Source organism: Dermacentor albipictus, chromosome 1 (genome assembly GCF_038994185.2).
Source record: "Dermacentor albipictus isolate Rhodes 1998 colony chromosome 1, USDA_Dalb.pri_finalv2, whole genome shotgun sequence".
NCBI classification, from domain to species: Eukaryota; Metazoa; Arthropoda; class Arachnida; order Ixodida; family Ixodidae; genus Dermacentor; species Dermacentor albipictus.
The window spans coordinates 207,946,920-207,970,580 of NC_091821.1; the positions used below are offsets into that span (position 1 = coordinate 207,946,920).

Here is a 23,661-nt window from a genome sequence, read left to right on the forward strand (position 1 = left end):
CTCTCTCTCTCTCGCACCGCCAAGGATACGAGTGCGATCGTGTGTGCAGGCACTTGAGTGAGCTAAGAATCAGCAGAAAGCAAAACAATAGCCAAATCAAAACCAAAAAAAGCCGATAGTGGTTATGGACGACAACAGTCCAAGCTATAAATCTCAAATGCTATGCTTTTAGAAACGTCCATTTTGCCCATCATTTTCACCATTTATACATCTCTATATATATATTTTATTTAGTTTCGTTATAATTTCTTAGTTATGCTTCCTGGGCAAGCCTGCACGTGACCCAATCAACACTTTCCACAGTGTATAGCCAAATCGCCATTGCTATACTTCTCCAATTTTCTTTCTCCATGTGCTGTTGTCTTTATTCACTGTCGTTGCCTGGCTGTCACTGCCTCAGTATGACGGACAGCTCCATCAAGCGCCATACGTTTCCTGACTGTTGCAAAAAGTTGGACATCATTGCGGATATATATAAAGTGCGGAATGAAGCAAGTAGATGCTGCCAGGAAATTGGGTTGTCTAGAAAGATAATCGGTGGTATTTGGACCCAACAAGATAAGCTTTTGAAAGAAGTGCCAACCGCAGCAAGCAGATTGAAACTGCACAAGTCATCCCATCCTGCTTTAGAAGAAGCACTTCTTTTATGGATGCAGGATACACGGAGCAAGAACATAGTGCTCAGCAGACTCTTGGTTCAAGCCAGAGCCAGGCAGCTTGCATTTGGCCTTGGCATTGATTTTGAGGCTAGTCAAGGATGGTTTGACCGCTTCAAGCGTAGGCACGGAATCAGCTACAAAGCTGTTTGTGGCGAAAACAAAGCTGCCGACGAAAATGCCGTAAGGCAGTGGAAAAATTAGACATTGCTGAGAGGAAGAAAGGCTTGCGATATCTTCAACCTGGATGAGTTGGGAATATATTTCAAAATGCTTTTTGGAAAATCGTTTGCCCTTGCTAGTAAAAATGGCAGTGGAGGCAGAAAGTCCAAAAATCGTATTACAGCTGTGTTCTGTACTAATATGGACGGAACTGAAAAAGAAAAAGTTCTGGTTATTTGCAAGTCCAAAAACCCACACTACCTAAAGAAGCACTGTACAAATGTCACTGCAAGCAAGGCTGCAAACAAGGCTGCATGGATGACAGCTTAGATTTTTATCAAATGGCTGACTACTTTTGATCAGAAGGTGGCATTGAAAATTGGAAAAATTCTCATGTTTTTAAACAGCTGTTCAGTCTACACAAAAACCCCGTCATTGAAAGCTGTTGAGCTGAGCTATTTCCCACCTGACTGCACATCTTTGCTGCAGCCTATCAATCAAGGGGTCATAAGAGCTGTTAAAGGAAAGTACAGAGGATGGCTTGTTAAACGGCTGTTGTTTGATATGCTGGAGAAGCAGGAAATAACAATCAACGTGAGGACAGCAGTTGAAATGCTATCTGGCCCCTGTAACTACAATAAAGGGCCCCTCACCAGCTCTGGCCATTTTGAGTTGACAGGTGCAGAGCATACATTGCGTGGTAACGATCGAGTCTGCAAAGTATTACATCACTATGCGCTGTGGAAAGACCTGAAATTTCAAACCGAACACCGTTTTCTCTTCTCCTCGCGGCCGCCATGCTCCAAGCGGAGGATGACGTACTCGTGCTAGTGCGCCTACGTACACGTGTCTGCACTGTGGCATCGCTCGTAGTGACACGTGACTTCGAGAATTACTCAAAGCAACATCTGTAATTTGTGTAATATGTTGCTTGAATAGAAGATTTAAGGCTTAGAGAAATAATAAAACACACAAACTAAATCTCTGCAAGTTTTTTTTTTTTTTAACTACGCACTGCAGCAAGAGAGATGTACTTCCGTTTCATCTGCTTGTTGGTGGGAAAAAGCAAGGGGGAAAGAAGAAGAAGAAAGCGGTGCTTATGCGTTACGTGATCCTCGAGGTCCAGTGTGGGAGAACGCAGGGACGAAATTTCGCTTGCAAAGGCGAGGTGGGCCAAGTGGAGAGAGCGTATATCTTTGCAGTGAAGTTTGCCTTCTGAAATCATGGGTTCACGGCACTGAAATATTTCTGTCTCGGCTAATAATGAGCCAATTTGAACAATTTTCGAGGCGGAACACTCCTTAAAACACGTAACAACTTCCAGTGTGTAACCAAAATTTGCTATGGGGCCTGGTGAGGGGCCCTTTAGCAAGATCACTTTGAGAGGGTGCTCCCATAAAGCGGATTTTAATCTGCAGCAGGAAGGCACAGACGAGGACATTGCTGATGAAGACTTCAATTATGTGAGTGAGGAGCCTGAATTTTGTCCCATCATTCTGAGGAACTTTAATGAGTCGGGCACTTGTCAAGGCTTTGTTGAAGTGGATGACAGTCTTGCTGTTACAGAAGACCTCGGTGATTAGAACATAATCAGGATGGTGAAGGAAAATGGGAAAAGTGAAGACAGTGCTACAGGTGTGTCTGACAATGAAAGTGATTGTGCAGCACCAATGACTTCTGGGAAGGTCATGACAGTACTTGGAGGAGTTAGGACTAGATACAGCTTTGGACCAGTGACCACGAAGGACTGGAAGAAGCTGTGCCGAAGAACACTGTCAATGCAGCCATGAAGCAAACCAACCAACAAATGTCAAATAATAAACCTTTTTCAACTTTTTTAGCCTTCTTTTGTGCTTGTTTTAAATGTATGGTACCAATATCAAAATAAGGGCTGGGTATAAAATGAGAACTTGGCACCCTGCTATAAGAGACCTCTCTTATAAGAGACATAAACTGCTGCCCAGTATGTGTTTTTTATTAAGGGGTTCAACTGTATTGGTACAAAATTTCATGACGACTCTACTCTTCAACAGGAGGTAAAGGGTTAAAGGGACACAAAGGCAAACATTAAGTGAAGTTAAAGTGATAGATTAGTGTTCAAGAATATAAGGTATCAATATTATTGTGAACAGAGCCTTGTTAATCAGGAAATTGAGGTAAGTGCAGAGGGGGACTCAATTAGAGACTCGTCTGGGATATTCAAGTGCTTGCCCAATGACGAAAGCACTATTTAGTAAGCACGTGAAAAAAAAGAAAAATGACTTAATCCAGTGTGAACAGTAAAAAGTAGTGTTTATGCAAAAAGAAAACAGAAGGGAGGAGTTAGTATAATGCACAGCGAATAAGTTCTGCGTCACTCGGGGAATTTCACAAAGGCACTCAGGGAAAACCTTGAAAACTCGGGCAATTTGGAAATGTCAACTTGGTAGACACCGTGAATCAGTTTCGTCAGTATTGTTCGGGTCAACTTCACAAGATTGTGGTTTTTGCCCAGATTTTGTGCAATATACGAAGTTATTTGGTATCTTTAGTAATTAAATGTTTTAAATGGTCCTTTCTCATTTTGTTGATAGATTTCAGAGTTCGTTTTTGTCATTCCTGTGAAATTTGAATTACAATATATTATTGCGTGCCTTTTGCGTCTCCTACTCTTAGAGCATGAAATGTGATGCTTGTTACTGTGTCAATTATATTCTTATTGTTTCTCTAACAGCTAACTTTTCTCCACATTTTTCTAGTGGATGTTGCAGTGCCAACCATATTAAAAGCAGCGGCTGACAGCGACCTAGAAGTGTGCCCAGAGATGGTTACTCAAGCTGCTATTCTTCCTCAGGCAGTTGACACTAAGGTCAACAATTCGACAGCAAATGAGATGCCTGCCTGTGAAACTTCGGGGGAAGCTGAAAAGTTGCCTCTTAGCGAGGAGAGTGTATTACAAGTGGCAAAAACACAGGATGAAGATGCTGTCCAGCCGGAAGCTGTAAATGTCAAGTCTGAAGAAGCCGGCTCACCCAAAGTTTCTTTTCAAGAAGATGAGACATCAGACAAAGAAGAGCATAGCCAGAAATCTCCGGAACATGAAGAGCATTCTAAGAAAAACAATATTGAAGAGAAACTTGTGCACGCGGTGGAAGGCAATGAAGTAAACAATGAGATGGCACTTGTAGCTGATGAGCCTTCCGAAGTTCGGGCTTTAGAGCATCCATTTGAGGAAAGCAGTACAAGGGAACAGCCTGTTGAACTAGATGAGCTGCCTTTAGAACAACCAAAGAAAAGTGAAGAAAAGAGTGTGGACGTTGTTCCTGAAAAACAAGATGAACCTGATAAAGGTTAGTCATACACCACTGTAGGCTTTACATATAGACTTTAGGAAAAATGCCTATGCTGAATGTGAGTAGCAAGCTTACTGGCTTTATGCAGCTGCGACAACTGCTTGTAAATTATTGTAGAGTTGTATGAAATATTAGGTTTTAACAAGCCTTAATTTTGTTCGATTAATTATTCTGGCATTGTAAATTTCAGAGGTCATTTGAAATTGCAGCATGCATCTAAAATATATCTGCTTGAATCAAATTTATTTCGGCTACTGTTGAATATTGCCATAGAAAGGTTCAATATCATGTTATTGAATAATTTTTTTTATAAAATAAAAGGTTTATTTGTAGTAAACTTGGGGCAAAGGCATGTCAGAGGAGCTTTTTTTTGTCTCGAAATAGTATATGAGGGTATTGGCTGTGTTTTATTGTAACTTAGCTGAAGAGGGAGGATGACAGGCTGAAATAAGTGGTTCTTGAAGAGTCTTCTGTGCGTTAAGAAAGTTGAGGGGAGGTGTTGAGTGCAGAGAGGGATAGGCAGACCAGTGCAGCTGTATTATGTGTGGTTGTAACAATGAAAGCTCACTGCGATATATTGCTTCAGTGGGCACAATAATGCAATCCAAGCTGAATAATTATTATTCAAACAAAAATGAAAAATAGAAGTGGCATGTAAGATTTAAAAATGGATAAAGATACCAACAAAACCCTGATAACATTTTGACTAAATTAGTTTTTATTATAGCTAGGGTGGTCATCCTGCACAGAGTTCAGTTTGCTCTGCTCCTGTCTTCTCCACAACCTTTTGGGTTGTGGAGAAGACAGGAGCAAGTGTGCAAATGGTTTAGAATGTGGATATATATGTAGATAAAAATGGGAAGTTGAGGACATAGAAGTTTACAGTAAGTGTGAAGTGCTGAAGCACTGCATCCTCTCGTCACAGCTTTTCTTTTTGCAGTTAGCCCTGCTGAGAATAAGGCTTATACCAGTACAGCTTTTAGAAAAATAGCAAAGGCTGAGGCTCCACCCATGCTCGGCTTTTGTGCATGATTTTCTATCTGCACTGTATTTGAATGAACAATTTAGACATTTAATTTATTCGTGGTAGTTCTGATCCTCATTCTCTTTTCACTTGGTGCTGCACATTTTACTTGCAGTTCTTTCTGAGCCTACTGGGGTTGAAACAACAGAAGGAAAGTCGGTGGACATAAATGATGTTGAACCCAAAGATGAGGAACCCCAGAAGACAATTACTGCTGAAGAGAGCCAACAGGAGCAGCCTGCTTCTTCTGACAACTCTATTGTGCTGGGTGCCTCGTCTGTGTCACTAGGGTTCACACCATTGGAGATGTCTGTGCCAGGAGTTGTGCCTCCACCGCCTATAGAAGATGACAATTCAAAGACTGATGTTGAAAAGACTGATACGGAGCAAGACCCTGTTGAAATGGTTCCTAGTGGCACAAAAATGCCTCTCTCTGGATTTCCACCATTCCGTGTTCTTACTCCTCAGTTGACTGAAGAATCTCAGGTATGTGTTACTGAGGTTTGACAGACATTGTTTCTTGACATTTTTGTCCCTTTATACTCTTAAGCTGAGGTACAATGATAAGTAGTACATTTTATCATTTGTGATTGTGCCACCTAATTGTTTTTATAGTATAAGGTTTAATCTTAGCATGCAATTTCTCTCTAATCTGACTATCACAATGCCAGTAAAGTGGCACTTGCTTGCCAGCACCTTCATGGCTGTTCTAACAGTCAGAACTGTGACTTCTAATCCAGAGTTCACAATGAGTTGTTGCCACTGTGGTGCAGGTCAGTGGGGGCAAGCTTTGAATCTTTTTTCAACTGAAGTTGTTTATTTTCACCCATTTGTAAAGGTGGGCCACAATTAACAATAGGCCACACTTGCAGAGTGTTCCATTCAGCTGGGGCAAATACAGGTGGGACAAAATGAGAAATGGGGGAGGCCACCTCATGAGGCTCTATGCTTTCAACCATGGGGAGTTGAGTTTCCCACGATGGCCGAGCATTGCAGGGATCCCAGCGGTAGTCTCCACAACTGAGGCATGTTGCGGCCACTTAAAAGCTCTTCAGAAAAAAAAAGAAGAAAAAAAAGGAGAGAGAGAGAGAGAGAGAGGCAGCAGTGGGGGAACAGTATGTCTCTCTTTTCTGTGCATAGCCTGCAGTTACAAGAAGCGGGAATGAGGGAAAAAGGTGCCTTTAGCAACGTCGTTGCAGTAAGACACTAAAGGCAGCAGGAGTGGCGAGAGTGCCTTCTTTATCCTTTCTTGCAGTGTACAGTGCTAGTGCTAGTGCAATGTTAGGAAAGGGCATTTTAACTTTCGTCCTGTTCGCTAGTTGTCAACCTTGTTTCTATCTACAAAAGCAATACTCAGCCAGGCTAAACAGATTTTGTGTTTCTCTTTTTGAGTTTCTTTTTGACCTTTTATGCTTGACAACAGCATAGGGTACTGTTTTTGAGCTGTTGATCAAATACAGCTTTTGTCAAGAATATTTGGCTGAAATAATTCAGAAAGAATGTAGGCTGCAAAGTGTATATTGGATCAAGAATTGCATCTCCACAGATCCAAAATTTCGGGAAGTGAGGAGAGCACTTGTCCTCGCAGTCTGCACCTTCTGAGTGCTGGGACGATGTTAGGGGCCTACACGTCATGTTGCGCATACTGTTTTGACAGAGTCTTAAAAATGTAGTTTTTATTGCATTCTTTACCGAGCAGCAAAGATCAGCAGGATACGTGCCTTGCTTGAGCACCTTAGCAAATACACTTCTGATCAGCATATATTGTGTTGTAATGCAGGAAGCAAATTCACAGCAAGATGACGTTTTAAGTCAAGAGAGTTTCAACTTGGATGGAGAAGGTGGAACAGAGCCACCAGTTGTACACTTCATGGCTCACTCCACTCGCAATCCTGTTCGGTGGCCAAAGGTAATATGCCAGATGATATACAATTTTGCATGGTTATGAGTTGTAAATCTGTTGGTTTTGCCTGCACCATTGTGAACAAGTTCATGGCAGGGCATGAAAAAGAAAGAAATAGTATGCCTTGAATTCAGCTAGCATGTGCAACACAACACTGGAAACAAACACTGATGTGTAGTTGCACTGCAGACCTTATGCTTGTGTGCCTAATGTACATCATTAGGTGGGTCATTAGGTGGTTTAGATGGGTTAGATGGGTTGCAGCACAATGACTGATTTCAGACTGCAAGTATGGTCAGCTTGTGAGGTGTTTCGTCCTAAAAACAACAGAAAACGATGTCCCGTGGATGCTGGAAGCAAAAACTTACAGAGCAATTTGTAAAATGGTGGAATGGCATGGTCGGTTCTCACAATGACAAAAGTAACCATACTTATGCTACGATTGTAAGCACACTCTGAAAGCAACATCCACTGTAGAATGTCATTATCTTGGACTGAGGTTGTGTCTTTGTTCATGAAGATGTGGGCAATTTTCTCTTTCTTTTCTTGGTTTTACATAGCACACACACACAAATGTATGTGGATGCACAAATGCCCACACATACAGAAGCACACAATACAAACGTGTATGTGCACACTCGGTGCTGACAGATTGACAGAGGCATGTCTAATCAAAAGCAGCATTGGTTTGATCAGTACGAACAGCTCAATTCTGGATGGCAAATAAACAATATATTGGTGTACATGTGTGTAAAAATGCATGTAAAGAACACACTCAGCTTTGCGTTTACTCGGCAGACATGTGAAAGTGGGGTTTCAATGGCATGGGAGATGCTACTCAAAAATTTTTTAAATATTATATTTGTACTGGAGGCTTGAAAATTGAGTCAATTAGAGTAGCAGATTTTGAATGTGTCATTAGCTTTTGTCTAGCTGCTACATTCCTTAAATTATAGCCTATACAACAGCAAAATATGGTGAGCTTTGCAGACACTTTCTTGTGTATAAAATTTTCAAAAAAAAAATCATTGTGCTGTAGCTTATTTAGCTTTTCGTAGACTGCGAAATGCTGATATATGTTCAAATAGCATCTGCAATTAGTGGAACTATGAAAAAAAAAAAATTAGGACGCGTGAGAAATTTTTTTTCACAATCCTATGAAATATAGCCTTGTGCTATTGCAATTAATACTGAGAGATATTGCAATTCTAAGTAGATGTCAGCATTATACATATCTTTACATATCTTATACAGATGTATGCCAAATTTTGTTAGTATGGGGCCATTGTAACTGCACAAGGCCATTCTCTATGAGAATATGAAAAAAAAAAAAAGATTAGTTGAAGTGCACTAGTCTTTCTTTTTGCAGTTACACTAATTGTGCGTGCTGTTTGGTTAGATATCGGCACTTTGCAGTCTACAAAGAGCTAAATAAGCTACAGTATGATGCTTTTTGTGAAAATTTAATACACAAGAGAGTGCCCACAAAGATAACTATATTTTGCTGTTGTGTTGGAGATAACTTAAATGTAACAGCCAGAGAAAAACTAATGACATATTCGAAGTCTGCTTGAAGAACTCTATAATTGGCTCACTTTTCGAACCTATAGTGCGCATAATAATAAAAAAAAAATTCTCAGTAGTATTACCCCTTATGGCTGTGTGCTGTGTCATCTGCTGCACTGTTGCTTTGCACTTTCATATTGGCACCACCAATGGGGATTTTGCAGGAAAATTGTGAACTAGCCCTAAGCTTTCCTGCATCTTTCAAAATGAATGGCAGGGTGCAGCACCTCGTGAACTGGTTCAGGCGGTGCAGGTGAATTGAATGGACCTTCCATTGTATGGTTTAGGCATGAGAGAGTTTTAGACTAGGGGATGCAAGCGGCTTGCCTACGTAAACCACTTGCGTCTCCTAATCTAAAACTCTTATTATCACAGCTCCCTGTATTCTGTAGGTTGAAGGCAAGTCATATACTAATGCATTGGAAATTATCATTTCAACTAAAGCTCACTAGAGCTTTTTCACATGAATGAGAAAATGTTGAACTGTAAACTAGTTCATTGAGCAGCTTGATGGTATTTACATTGCTGTCAATAAATCTACCTCATTTCTGAGCATCTGCTCCAATTTTCATATGTACTTTTGCTCTCCCAATATTTAACTAGGGGTGGTAGCTTCAATACAGCATTAGTTAGGTGGTCATTGGCATGTGTGAAATTGGGTATGTAAGCACTTTGCTATGGGTAGTTTGAGCAGTTATTCGGGTGATAAAGCATGCTGATTGCAGTGAACTGGCAATATGCTGCCCTCCAACATCACATTTTTGGATGAAAAATGCATAACCTTCCTATTAGCTTTAAAGAAGAATGAAATGTCAAGCACTCAGCCTAGATCTGTGCCATAGCCTCCTATATTTTTTCATGCCTGCGCAATGGTGCAGTGGAGACTGTCCATTGCCATCTCCCTTCCTCCTCAGTTTACACCTCGGTTCTCTGCGTGAGGTATTCGCACCCCACACTTGCCATATCACATACCAAGCATAGCTACATGTCGAGGCACATCGAAACACCCACCCATACTGGACCCTCATGCAAGAATTGTGCGGTTTCCGTTGGGTTGGCAGCAGGTTTATTGACTTTTTTTACTTGAAATATCAAGGCTACATGACAGAATTTTCTATCCACAAACTGGGCGCCGAATGCAATGCCATGCTACTCGACTGTATGTAGTCGACACTTCAGTTCCTCTGACTTCAAGAAAGGTTGTAAAATTCACAGACTTGAGAAAGATACTGTGCTCAGTATTTTCGAAGAATATCTGGCGTACTTGCAGCCTCCTAAAAAAAAACAGTGAAAAAGTGCGAGGCCGCTACGCTAGTCAACGCACCACTGCTGAAGCGAAGAGCAGTCATTAATGACATCCAAGTGGAGTTGTGCTTGCATCCGCTCGACGACTTGCTGATTGTGGACGTTGCCTTTGAAGATTTGTGACCCGTGGATTGCACTGCTACCGAACTGTTAGCGACCCGAAAAGGAACGGTGCTAGCGAGTGCTGCGTCACTGTAACTGTGCAGGTTGACAGAGCAGTGCAGGTGTCCTCACAATCCTCGGATTTGGCAGTGTACTAATGAAAGTGGAGACGCAAAGAACGGCACCTAAGCGTGTACATTGAGCAGCTAAAGGAAGGGTGCTTTGTTCCTGCATTCCTCCAAGTTGTCGAGAACCCGAAGGAGGAAGACCTGGCTGGGTCAGTATTGGTAGAACAAGTTCAGAATTTCGGGAAGGAACCAACATGCTCTGATGTGACAGTGCGCCATGAAGTGGTTTTGTGTAACCTCTCAACTTGTGCATAAAAGTGTATAAAGAGTGCAGGCATTCTCCGGTTTCCCAGTCAAAGCACTCTGGAGCGTTTTATGGGCTCATCAAGTGAAGTTGGTGTGAACGATCTCGTGAAGCAAAGGCTGTCAATCGTGCAAGCCAACCGTGAACCAGGGCAGCTCGTTGATTGTAGACGAAATATGCGTGAAACAGCTACTTTAACATAAGCAAAAAGATGCCTTCATCTGCGAAGTAGACTTTGGTGGGGCTTTCCCTAAAGAAACAACAAATAAGCCTTTGCTGGCCAACTCGCTCGTGCACTCTGTCCTCAACGGTCCTTCAGTTTCATTAAAAATTCCTGTGGCCTACTTTTTCATGAAAAATTGGACTGGCCACGAGCTGCACACACTCATGCAACACATTCTGATGGAAGTTGAAGACTTTGGATTTTTCGTCGTGTGCATTGTCACTGACAACCGCAAAATCAAGGTCTTGGCTTTTCAACTCCTATGCAACGGAAGCCTCAGGCTTTGCATTGAGCACTCTGGACAACCAAATTGAAAGCTTTTTCTAGCATTCCATCGGTGGCACTTCATCAAAAACATACGATCACAGTTTTTCTCACTTGACATCGGAAAAGGCAGCGAAATAATGGCGAACCACTTGAAGAGCAAAATTTACAAAATGCAGCAGGGTAGCCTTGTAAAACCAGTGCGATTTTTAGCAGGAAAATGTGTTCCCCACAAATATTGAAAAAATGAATGTGAAAAGCGCAACTTAAGTCTTGTCTTTTCCCATGACAGCTACACTGAAGCTCCTGCAAAAGCAAGCGGGCCACACGTGCGGTGCAAGTTTTGCAGGTGTCGGACCAACAGTTGAATTGATGGACACTATGCACTGCTGGTTGATTATCATGGACCTGAGCGATTGTATCCAGTACATAAACCAGAACAATGCCAACTGCAAGCAGTTCGAATCTACAAACGATGAATGGCTCATCTGATTTGAAAAAAGCTTCCTCAACTACCTGGCCAATCTCAAAAGCCAGCGCCTGGCAAAGAACTTATTAAACAAAAAGACTTGCAAAAGCCTGGTGATGACAACTCAGTCAAATGTCAAGGGCATTCGATATCTTCTTGAAGAGATGTGCTTTCACTTTGTTTTGACGAGGAAAATGTCATCTGACCTAGTCGAGTCTTCTTTAGCTTGCTGAGGAAGTCAGCAGGCTCAAATGATCAAACGGATGCCCGAGCTGTTCTCTTAGGTGTTGAGAAGAGTCTGAAGACTGGTGTTGTGTCAGCGTAAAGTGTGAGCAACGTAATGGCAGCAGAAGGCAACAATTGCTTGTTGACACTGCCGCAACAGGAAGATGCAAGGGAAGAAACTAGTGAGAAATTCCCTGCAGAGGCACATTGGGAGCTCATGAAGAGCTCGCTCCGGATGCACGGGACACGTGCAGCTCTTAGGGGCCCATTCCTGCGACGAGCTTCAGAGATGTAACCGAGCAAATAAGCACGGGGAAGGGTGAAAGAGCAAATGCGGAGCGGGAGATAAAAAACTCGAGGCGCAAATGGCGAAACAAACGAGAGCAGCCCGTTCAGTGACCTGTACGTGGGAAACTGGTGTCATGTGAACCCACCCAACCGCTCGATGCTTATTTGTATCTGGTCTCAACCGGACCGCTCATTTTGTTCTTTCGTCTGCTCGCATAAGTTCTCGCTCACACTTGTTTGATTTGCTTGGTTTGGTCTCGTTCGCGCTTGTTTCGGTTGTCATGGTTTGCAATTGCTTTAGATCACAGCTCTTCGGTGCCCGTTCTTGCGGCGAGTGGCAGCGTAACAAGCGAATGAGCATAGCAAAAGATCAAAGTGAATGCGGATCGCAGCGGTGAATGAAAGACGCAAGAAGGAAAGCGGAGACGAGGGTGTGGCCATGATGGCTACAAGGTGGTGCCAGAGTAGTGCGCATCATCTGGTAGATTCGTCAGCAGCGGCTGCTGTGACTGCTGTGAATGCCCACACGTCACCTACGCGCTGGCTCTCGTGATCTCCAGAATAATGAGGCAGTCGCACCACACATTGCTCTGTTTGCAACATACCACATGAGACAGACTGTCCGCGCCAGCCAATAAATCACGAAACAAAAACATGTATACAGCTGCGCTCAAATTTCCCATTAAAGAGTATTGCAATCATCGGTGAATATTTTTGCATTTCGCCCCCATCGAAATGCGGCCACCATGGCCGGGATAGGATCCCACAAGCTCACGCTAAGCAGTGCAACATCATAGCCGCGAAGCCACCGCGGCGAGTACCTTTTCCCATTTTCTTTCTTTCAGTTCAGCGGGGAAACCTCGATGATTTTTTCTTGTCGTTCTGCAAGTTAGCATTTTGTGAGGATGGAGATGTTTGAAAAGGTGCTTCGATGTGTCAAAATTGTCCATGTGAGCCTTGTAGTCGTGCTCCGGATACTTAATGCAAAGTTTACTAACGACATCAAAAGCCGAGCCATGGGATCCAGGTGTCTCCTGCTTGCTCGTGTAAACAAATAATTGAAAAGTGTATCCAGTTTTTGAGTCCACCAGAACCCACAATTTATAACCCCACTTTGTCACGAATATATTGCGTGGTTCCAGATCTTACTTTTGACTTGACCATTCTTTCATCTACTGCAAGGTCTTCTTGTGGCTTTAAAAATTTCTCTGACACATCGTTCATATGTTGCAGTAGACCGTATACCTTCCACAGTTTGCCAGCTGAAGCGGCACTTTCCTCGGGGTTCATGACGTGCAAAAACCCAAGCAGTGAAAAGAAATGCTTCCTGCTCATGATCCTTGCTGAAAGAAGCCCGTTTAAACAAGTGTATATCTTGGGGGGGGGAGTTGACCTTTATTCAAGGGCAGTCTGGCCGAGCATAGCTGGGGTTTTCAGAAATCTTTATCCCTGCATACTTAGTAGTGTGCTGACAAAATGTTATGATCATCTCTGCCGTGTAACATGTCACAAACATATCCACCGCCCTGATGAACCAACGCATCTCGCTTTATTGCTTCACATCCAGGTGAATCCCAGCTGCATGTTTCGCAGAAAACTTCACTCGGCACTATGCATTTGGCAAACTATAGCCTCCGTAGCTTGTCAGAACTCTTATCAGAAAGATGTAAACAGGTGTCATCACTTACAACACACATGCACCATATAACAACAGCATAGGTGCCGAAACTATGTTTACCTTGTCGCACTAGTTGAAGGTCCGGGCTGTGTAGAGAAATCATCAGTGTCCGAGTCGAAGCCAGATGATTTGATATCTTCTATAAACTTGTCACCACTGCCTGTATAGACAATATCAGTGCTAGAAGCAGCAGTGCACTTTGAACAGGTGTCATTTTCCGCAAAGAATATGGATTTTTGGCACCATAGTAATAAAATGCGAAGCTACCTCTCTTGCAGCTTTTTTTTTTCTCTCACAGGAGCGGTTGCACTGCAAGGCCGATTAAAAAAAAATGTTCTATAGTCATCAAGATTTAGTCACCAGGACATCAAGATAACTTGCTGCAGCTGTTGCTACAGTTTTTTCACCCAGTATTCACAAATTTTACAGACAAACACGACATGGCTAAAGTGTTTGAAATAAAACCGCTGCCATGAAAGACCCTCAAACTGTGAGCTTGATCTCACAGTTTGGTGCCTTTGAGTAAAGGGCTGACTTTCCACAACTTGTTTTGTGTTGCTTACTTCCGATGAACATCGTCTACAAACATAATCTCAACCTGTGAGTTTATTTTATAGTTCCAAGTCTAATGCGAACGCCAAACGGGATTCCACAAGTGCATGTGCAAGCAGCGTCGTCGTGTAGTCTGCTCTGGGACTGGGTATGAGTAGGCAGCGCGATTTGGTGCAAAGCGCATGAACTAGGTGGTACAAACGGAGCTTTGTTCCACTCGCCAGTGGGCAGGCATGAAAAAAATATAGGAGGCTGTGCATGGGTGACATTTTTGAGCCTGGACCCAGCCCGGGCCCATTGCTTGAATCAGAAGTCCAATCAAGCCCGACCCTAAAGAATGGGCCCGGTTGGCTTGGCTTTCTACTTGAGGCCCATGTCCGGCCTGACTTGCCCTGACACTGTCAGAACTTTGTTGCGGTGACAAAACATCTCTTCTTTTCTTTTGCCCCCCCCTCCAGATTAAATGACATTTTATTTACCTGGTTGAAATTAAAATCTAAACATGCAAAGCCTACTATATTCGTTTTGGGCCGGGGGGGTGTAAAATTTGCAAAATAAAAGTTTGGCTCTCAGTTTATTGTGTAGTAGTAACCAACTTCTTACTGCAAAATGAATAAAAATATTGTTTTAAATGATTACTTGATCAGTTTAAACTGATTCAATGTTTCTCTTTAGTGTCACTTTACCAGATGTCTTAGAATAGAACAGCTCTCACTTTTTACTTCAGAGCACTCCCCATTATTGCATCCTTCATAGCCCAGAGTACAACTTTCAGATGGTAAGCCCCATCGATTATATTGTAGAATATATGAAAAAGTGAAATTGTAGCTTCATACTACACTCGTGGATGAAATATGTGCTTTTCATGAATGTTTTTCTCCACCTTGTGGATTTTGAAGGAACTGATTTGCCGTTGTGTAATATATTACCTAAGGTCTAGGGCTGGCTTCCTTTCATTGCTTGCGTATTTGTTGGTTGGTCCTGGCATAGCAGATAAACCTTTTGTTATAATCAAGCACAGCTTCAATATAGTGTATGTTGCATATTTGGACTAGAGGTTGAACAATATACAAATGAAATGCAATGTTTGTTAATTGATGGCAGCTTGGCAGGTGTGATTTTGCACAGATGTCAAAGGAGGAGTTTTGCGTTTGCTGCTGGAAATGAAATTTTGTCAGCCAGCTGAAGTTCCTAAAGTCAGCAATTATAGGAATGCAAATTCACTGAGATGTTGATTCATTGATATCTAAATGTTGGAAGCTAAATTTGCATTGAAATCTGTAGGGAAAAAAATGTATGTTGCTTTATGAACAGGATGATGGTTTGTTGCATTACTGTTCCAGGACAAAGTACTTCAGATTCGATTGGAATACATTGTACATGCTGTGGAGAAAAAGGAGTGGCCAGTACCTCGCCAAGGTTTCACCTTGTTGCCAGCTACTCCAACAGAGTCTCCTTCATCACCTGTGGCCTCATCAGTGGCATCTGGCTCTGAACAAACCCTGCATGCCACTCCTGAGCACATATCCACTCCTGTGATCATACGAGAGCAGCACCCTCCACCACCTCCACCACCACCACCGCCACCACCACCACCCCCACCCCCTCCTCCACCTCCTCCACCTCCACCAGTTATCCTTCCTGACATGACAGCAAGACTTTCCCCAGCACTTGTGACACCGTGTGTGGCAGCCACTGCAGCAGGCATTGCAGTGTCAACTGCTGTCAGCTCGTCAGTGGATATGCCTCCAGTTGTGTCTGTGCCTGCTGGTCACCATAGTCCTATCCCACCATTACCGGTATGTAGCAGATGCCAATGTTCTTTATACTTTCAATCTTTTTTGTGCCAAGCCAGTCATGCTTATTTCTATCTTTTCATTCTAGAACGATGACTTGCTCATAGGCACAAGGCGGAGAAGAAGGAGACGAAGGTTCGAAATAGAGGCAGAGAGAGGTCAGTATTCGTCAGAGCACAAGATTGTGAGAGGCTTATTATTGCCTCTCCTATATGTGAATCATGTTTCATAAAAAATTTAAGCAATAATTATTATGAATATTTGTGCAGCCAAGCTACGAGCACTTCTGTCCCATAACTTGCAACAGCAGCAACTGAAGCAACTCCAGCAGTTTCTGGCACCCCCTCCACCACCCAGCACCAGCAGCCTATCCAGCACACTAGCCACGGCCACATCCAGCATGAGCACAGTGGCCCCAAGCATACCAGCCAGTGTGGTGGCCACTGCAGCCGCTGCCGTTGTCACTGCATCCACAGTAACAACCCCTCAGCCGGCGCACCGTGAAGAGGCAAGCAAGGCTCCCCCACCACCACCTGCTCACCAGGGTTCATCGTCGGTGCGGGGAGGAGGACCACCGGCCAGTGCGCTGGGCATGCTGGATCTGCGGGTCAAAGCAGCACCTACGCCGCCACCTGCCAAGGCCAGCACACCAGCCCCACCTTCCGAGGAGCCACCCATGGACTTGAGTTCAGGGGGCTCAGTGCCTGCCACAACGTCAAATTTATGTGCAGCAGCTACCATGGTGCCGTCAGTGCGATCGGCGCTGCTCAATGGGGCTGTGGCAGCCAGTCGGGGGCGGGGAGGCGGGCGGGGGCGGCGTTCTGGTGGCAGTCGCATCGATGCCTTGGCCCTCAACCTGCAAGCGCGCAAACAGCAGCAGCTGCGTGAGGAGCATAAGCAGCCAGGCTCGAGTGCAGATGAGAGGGAAGATTCAGATGCCTCATCCACCACCTCAGCTCCAGCCGTGCCCCCACCGGCACCAATGGCGCTCCCTATGTCAGGTGGAAAGCTGCATGTAGATGAAAAGGAGTTGGAGCGGCTGCTGGCAAGAAAGGTGCGTGTGCATGTGGATTTCCCTCAGCTTAGTAAAGTTTAATGCCTGTGTGTCACGTGGCTTGATATCAGCTGCGTCACTATTCCGTGGTTGTCGCCTTGCTGGCTGACTCCACGCTTCTCCCCAGCCATGTGGCATGCACTAGCATGAGAGGAAAACTGGTCGTAATTTGCAGCCCGTATTGTACAAAAATTGGCAACAGATATGTGCATGTTGTAATAGAAACGAAAATGGGCCATTCGGAGGTGATACTGGTGTTAGTTTACTGATGCCTCGAAGTTACAAGTAGATTTATAATGGCCTTAAGTGTGCTACTACATGCAACCCTTATTCTTGGCCAGGTGTTATTTTTCTGGATGTATATATTTCAGGGCTTCAGTGTAAAAATTTATGCCCCACAAAACAGGCGAGATGCATGAGAAAAAACAAAGAAAGAAATGAAAACTATAATATACCATATTTACTCGCATAATGATCGCACTCACGTAATGATCGCACCCCTGAATTGTCACAGAGTTTTATGGAGCAGCAAAACATGTCGTATTGTTGACATTTATATTGCGACCTGCTACACTTTGAAATTGGCTGCCACCATTTTTAAATCGGGAAAAGATTCTTGCCAACCTTTTTTTCACTTAGGCTTGCTCAGGGACAACCGCTAACACAGCGGAGTAGTACAATACAAACATCTGGTATGAAGTTTTGTTTCACTACTTCTTTGACAACAATCACTGTCCCTTGTCGTGTGTGCTGGTATTATTAACATTTGGGAAAATATTAGTTAAATTGTTTTACATGAAAATTAATAAAAAATATTTCTGTACAAAAAATTTTATAAAACTGGTTTAACATAAAGGGTTGTTAAGCAAGGTTTACCACAAGAACAAATAAATTTCAGAAGGCACGTGTGGGCTTTCTGAAATTTATTTGTGCTTCACAAGCTTATCTAAGCAACTATCTAGCTAACAACTTGTCCTGATAGCTTTTTTGTATATGTGTGTACATGTGCACACATTTGTCTCTTGTTCTGTTTTTAACCTTGCGGTTTAAGCATGCAAAAAGTCTCCAGCAAGTATCGTTGCCAGGAGTGATCTGTATGACAAACATTCTGTTTGCAGCTGGTTGCACCATTTCTTTTTTTCTCTGATAATGGCTGCTTTTTTTCAACTTGTTTCTGTGGGGCGTTATGCTTGAATTAACTAATGTATTTAGAGAGCAGATGAACAACATAAATCAGCCATTTTTGCTCAAAATATGCATCACAAAATTTGTATGCTTGCCCTCGGCCGTCAAGTAGGCAACTAGTAATCCTTTCCTGAGCTATTCTTTCCAGCAGTTGTGACTGGTGTGCTGATATGTGTAGTTTTCATTTTTTTCTTGGAGTGTTGTGTCTAATTATGGCACCAAACTAATGACTTTTTACTACTCCTTGCAGAGCCGCCACGAGGAGCCTCCGAAATCCCACAAAACCACTGCAGTGCCCTTGTCTCTGTCTTCTATGCTGTCATCAAGCGTTATGCCTCATGGTGCAGACGTTCCCAGCAGCAGTCGACAAGTCAGGGGTGAGAATTTAAATGTTAATAGAGCTGATGTTAAGGGGGGAGGCTACCCTGGAGACCGAACTTTTTTATTTTTTAATATATCCAGATGAAACTTTCAGGGTACGTTCACACCACCGAACTATGAGGAACTGCAAAGTTTCATGAATATATGTTTATTAGTTCCAGAGTTATTGAGGTCTAACTAGGTGATTCATGTATATGCCTGAGGAAGAGCCTGGAGAAATGCCAGGACATCGTAGGAAGCTGAAATTCACTGTGATGATTCCTTGATAGATATCCCAGGGGGCTAAAGAGCCCTTTTCTTTAATTTGCCCTCCAAAAAATTTTAAGACAGCTTTGAATTTGATGTAGCCAGTAATGACCACATTCATCAAAAATTAATTGCTTATTATAAATTAACTGCACCAGCTTTCAAAAAAGGAAGCCTGTTATCCCCTGGCAAAGTCATTCAGAAACAGAATAAACAAAATAGCATACAAATCTGATGAGCGGTTCTTGAGATATCGCCTTCCCGAGCACCACTACTAGCGAAAAAATCCATTCCGAGAAAACAAGCCTTAAAGTTGAACACAGGTGTTTTTTTTATTAGAAAGCTCGTGTGGAGCTTTTAATTAGCTCTTGCGGCTCCAGGCACACTCAGTGTGTCGGATTTTCGTCTGGCAACAGCAGAAAGCACAGTTCCGCCGCTTCGGCGCTCGCTGCAGGAGATCGGAAGCTCGATGCTCGTACAAGACGCATATCGCGCTCCCGTGCACCGAACATCTGCACTGTTTTGGGCTTTGCCGGCATCGCGTGCAGCGAAGAACTAGGGGAAAAAAAAAAAGCTGAGCAAATAGTCTAAAAGATAGCGCAAGGCGATGAGCAGCGCGCAACCTCATGTATAGGCGGACGGAGCAAGGGGCAACGACGACGCGAGCGCGGCATCAAAGGGAGCAGCCGCCGCCGCCCGCGCAGCAGCCAATGGCAGGCCCACTTTAGCCCGCGAGATGTGAACGCGCTACTCCGGCCAATCAGCGCTCCGCATCACATCGCGGGAAAATGCCAATAGCGCCTCAACCGCGCCGACGATGCCATTTTGCAATGCGGCAAAATAGAGACAAAGAATCCACGGTCAAAACGACACCAAGATGGCGCGGGCAGGCCGCATGGGCCGGGAATGGCGCGCGCGAAGTTTGACTTTATTTCGGCATTTGCGCGTGTTTCTTGGCCCGCGGTGGCCTCAAAAGTAGCGTTATTTTTGGTACTTTACGGTTGAATTAGGTGCTGATAATTACGGAACATGTAGTTTATGAGACATACAACCCAAAAATATGGTTTTTCAAAAATCAACTTTTTCGCGATTTTTCGGTTTTCAAGGGCCGCGTCCCCCCTTAAACATACAAGCACAACAAATAGGTCACATAGGTGTAGGTTGCGTTTGCCTACTACAGTCGAACCCGGATATGTAGAATCCACATATAATGAATTACAGTGGAACCCCATTGATATTTTCTTCACTGTTGCATTTTCCTGGCTACTACGTCCTGTTTTCATGGTCACGACCCAAATCCCATTGACTCCTATGCATTATGTTCCCATTTGTTATACCGCCATGCTATAATGTTCCCGCATCTTGCGTTGCATTTGAAAGTGGCCACCACGTAAATATAACAGTGCAAGGAGAAATTGACTCTCGTATGTTGCGACTAGCGACCAGTTCGTTGCAACAAGCGGCCAAAGTTTGCAATAAACAAGCAAAGTTGCACAAGCCAGGCGTTGCGCAAAGAGAAAGCATGCGCAGAGCAGTTAGTGAAGCATGGGAAAAAGTACACATTGATTAAAGCCTACTGGGAACCACGCACACGGTGCCAATTCTTCCAAGTACAGGGCTACATTTACTTTAGGGCCTGCAAGGGTCTTGTTTGCATTTCACATTTGTCTTTTATTCAGCTGCAGCATAGTGGAACCGTGTTACGAATTGAAGCGTACACAAAGTATTGCAGTAGCGGCCACTGTTAGGGAACACTGTATGTAGTCCTTAATTATACATGCATGCATCTGCCATTCCTGGTCATAGTACAAGCACCAAGACATCTAACAACTGCACTGGCATCCACTCGGATTGTTTGTGACATAAGGCTGTGGCAATGTGCGCCCTTCCTGACAGCTGCGTTTTCCTGGCTGGTATGGGTTTTTTTCCATGTTCCCTTTAAGCATGTAACAACAGGGTTCTACTGTGTTCTGTGTATCGAACAGCTGTAAAATCTCCTTAAAAATTGTTCAACAAAAGGTTTATTTTATATATCGAATTACCTATACATATAGGACTTTTTTGTGATCCCCTTCAGATTTGATATATCCAGGTTTGACTGTATTCCTGCACTGCATATGTTGGGAACCCACAAAATATAAGAAAAGCATGGTCTCTTCATTGCTCAGGAATGAATCACACTTGTGGGCAAGCAGCACAAGAATTTCATGCAAATCACATGCGTCTTATGCCAGGCTGGTGAAGTTTCCAAGGTGTCTACTGACCGGAAAAACTCTGGGAATTTCTGCTTCTATCAGGAAAAATGAGCAGTGATTTTATTGAAAGGGAACGAAAGTCGGTAATGCTGGCTCAAGTAACAAAGAGATATCGTAACGAATCCTCTTTGATGCTTTGTCGTCCGGTGGAGGAGTTGCCGGTGTACCGTCAACGGCAGACTTTCCGAACGCCTGATAGTTCAGGCAGCCTCGCGGCACCACCACCATAGAGTCAATGTGTAAGAACGTGTGAAATTTTGGACACGAGAACCTTTCGCTTTCCCATTTTCTGGACCTTCTGCCGTGACCACCGGTCCGAAACGGCAATCATCAAAGCCATCATCATCACCGCCATTTTGATTACCTTGCCACCTCGAACCAGTGCTCTTGCACGCGGATCTGCTGGCAGCTGTAGCCACCACCACGGCAGCGCTAGGCCTAGCTGCTTCGACGTTCGCTGTTAAGTTCTGTGCCGTGTCTTTCCTGAAAAGACTTTGCCGCTGTCAGCAAAGGCACCGACTCTGCCTGTGTGGCCCTCGCGATTTGCTTCAAAGCACGGAAAGCACGACGCGTTGCATGCCGGTTTCTGAAAGTCAGCTTCGTTTCAGTACAGCTATGTTGTGTGGTGAAGCATATGCGAAAATATTGCGGTGACGCAAAACAAGAGGGGGAGTGGGACATGGTAGCTTTAGGCATCGTTCATTGGTTTGCCAGCTCTACTGTATTGTCCACAGTTTTTTGCATTGCTTTCTGCATAGCCTGTGACTGAGCCCAGTTGTATGTGATTTCATGAGCTTGTCATGACAGACGGCACAATTAGAGTGAGCATGAAAGAAAAAAAGACTTAGAGAAAACGTAACATCAGGCAGCAGTCTCAGCAAGGAAACTTAATCTGCTGCCACCTTTCCTTCAGGATGCATCAGTGCATTGACTTGGGTAAAGGCCCTCCATGTAGTTGCATCCACATGTCATATGTTTGTCTTCTTTCCTGATACTTGGCACAAGGGTGACCTCTGTTGTTGTTGGTTTTTTTTCTCTTTCTTTTTCAATGGCAGACATCCCCAGTCTGAGCAGCGTGGCTACTAGCCTCCCTGGCGCGAACAAGGCTGTGGATTCTCGCGGTGGCTCTTCAGCCCTTCAGCAACAGCAGCAGCAGCAGCAGCAGGCGGCAGAGCAGGCCTCGGCGGCAGCAGCCATGCACCAGGACCTCAAACGTTGGCTGGATGACCATCCTGAGCTGATGGCCAGCCATCCGAGTCTGACAGCCGCCGCAGCGGCCATGGCCTTTTCGCCCATGCCCTCTCTGTCGAGCCATGTTAGTAGCCTTCTTTGTTATGTTGCCTAAAGAAATTTTGCACCCGTATGAGTGTGATCACGCCACAAGATACGGTTCACCCTTAGTTTAATGAAGTCGTACATCCAGCTGAAAGCTTCAGTAATGTGTGACAGTGATAGCCAGCATGCATGTATCAGAACCTCTTCTTAGCTTTTAGTGTATGTCCATCAATATGTTCATAGAGAAATAGGCAAAGGAGAATTGCAGTACAGTAAACTTCCTATAATTCAACTTTGGCTAGTTTGGTCCCGACCAAAGGTCCTGGCCGGCGCCCATGCATTTCTATTTGCCGAAACTTACATTATTTCGACCCTAAAATTAGCCTTCACTGGATAATTTGAACTTTACCAGCCAGCGCGCTCACGCCTGACTCCTATAGTTACCCCAGTAGGAACCCCTTTAGTAGCCGCATCTATATCGGCGGAGTTTAGGGGACAGGGAATGCATTGAGCGCATCTCATTTCCTATCAAAAATGGCTATCTTCTCTCTGCCAAAGGAGGATTTTCAAACAGTAATCGTAGCTCACAATGTCTGGTTACAGCATTTACCGCTATTCTAACACACAGCATTTTCTTCCCCAAAGAAATTGGATGGAAATTGCCTGCAAGGTGCTAGCGTCCACAAAACCAAAACTGCCTTACGGTGTTCGTGTGTTTTACCGCAGAACAGGGTTGCATTGCGGCAAAGCTGGCTTTAAAAGAAGCTTACTATAGGAAACCGGCTGCCACAGGGGGGGGGTCCAACACATATCAGGCCTTTGTCAATTTTTCTTGCTGAAAGATCGGGTGCGAGCTAGATTTATACTTTGGTTTGAAGCTTTAATGTCATTCCTCTATGTTGTTGTTCTTCTTTGGACACATAGAAGCAGTGCACTCGTTTGATTCGGGGGCACGTTAGAATAGTGCAAAAACTGCCAATAGAATCGGTGTTGTGTTTTGGGGTTTTCCTGCATCTTGCTTAACTTGACCCTCCGGATAATGCAATCAATTTTGTTGGTCCCATCTGGGTTGAATTAATAGAAGTCGACTGTATTAATAACTTCTGGTTTTATTGTTCATGCTCGCACGTGATTGTGCAAGCATTTCGTTTTCCAAACGTTTGCTTGCTGTCTCGTGATTTTCCGGACACTGCGCTTTTGCGAGCAGTCGTCAGACCTGTAAGGCGGAATCATGAATCCTGCTCACATCATATTCCTGTCAATCATTTTCAAAGCGAACTTACCATCTACTAGGATTGAGGGGGCGGTGAGGCTTTGCAGTTAACTTTACAATGTGCATGCCTTACCA

At 43.9% G+C, this 23,661-nt stretch overlaps 1 protein-coding gene across 11 annotated transcripts in view; it reads left to right on the forward strand.

The window, feature by feature from the left end:
- kis (chromodomain helicase DNA binding protein kismet) overlaps positions 1-23,661 on the forward strand; it is a 200,046-nt gene that overhangs the window by 142,689 nt on the left and 33,696 nt on the right. For 9 of the 11 annotated variants that reach the window (XM_065438209.2, XM_065438203.2, XM_065438211.2 and 6 more), the window contains 9 exons: positions 3,557-4,147; positions 5,290-5,660; positions 6,955-7,083; positions 14,849-14,899; positions 15,465-15,920; positions 16,006-16,075; positions 16,187-16,971; positions 18,407-18,533; positions 22,094-22,353. In XM_065438209.2, the coding sequence (XP_065294281.1) occupies positions 3,557-4,147; positions 5,290-5,660; positions 6,955-7,083; positions 14,849-14,899; positions 15,465-15,920; positions 16,006-16,075; positions 16,187-16,971; positions 18,407-18,533; positions 22,094-22,353 (2,840 nt within the window). The remainder of the gene's footprint in view (positions 1-3,556; positions 4,148-5,289; positions 5,661-6,954; positions 7,084-14,848; positions 14,900-15,464; positions 15,921-16,005; positions 16,076-16,186; positions 16,972-18,406; positions 18,534-22,093; positions 22,354-23,661) is intronic. The other 2 variants (XM_065438214.2, XM_070530808.1) reach the window with 1 other exon arrangement.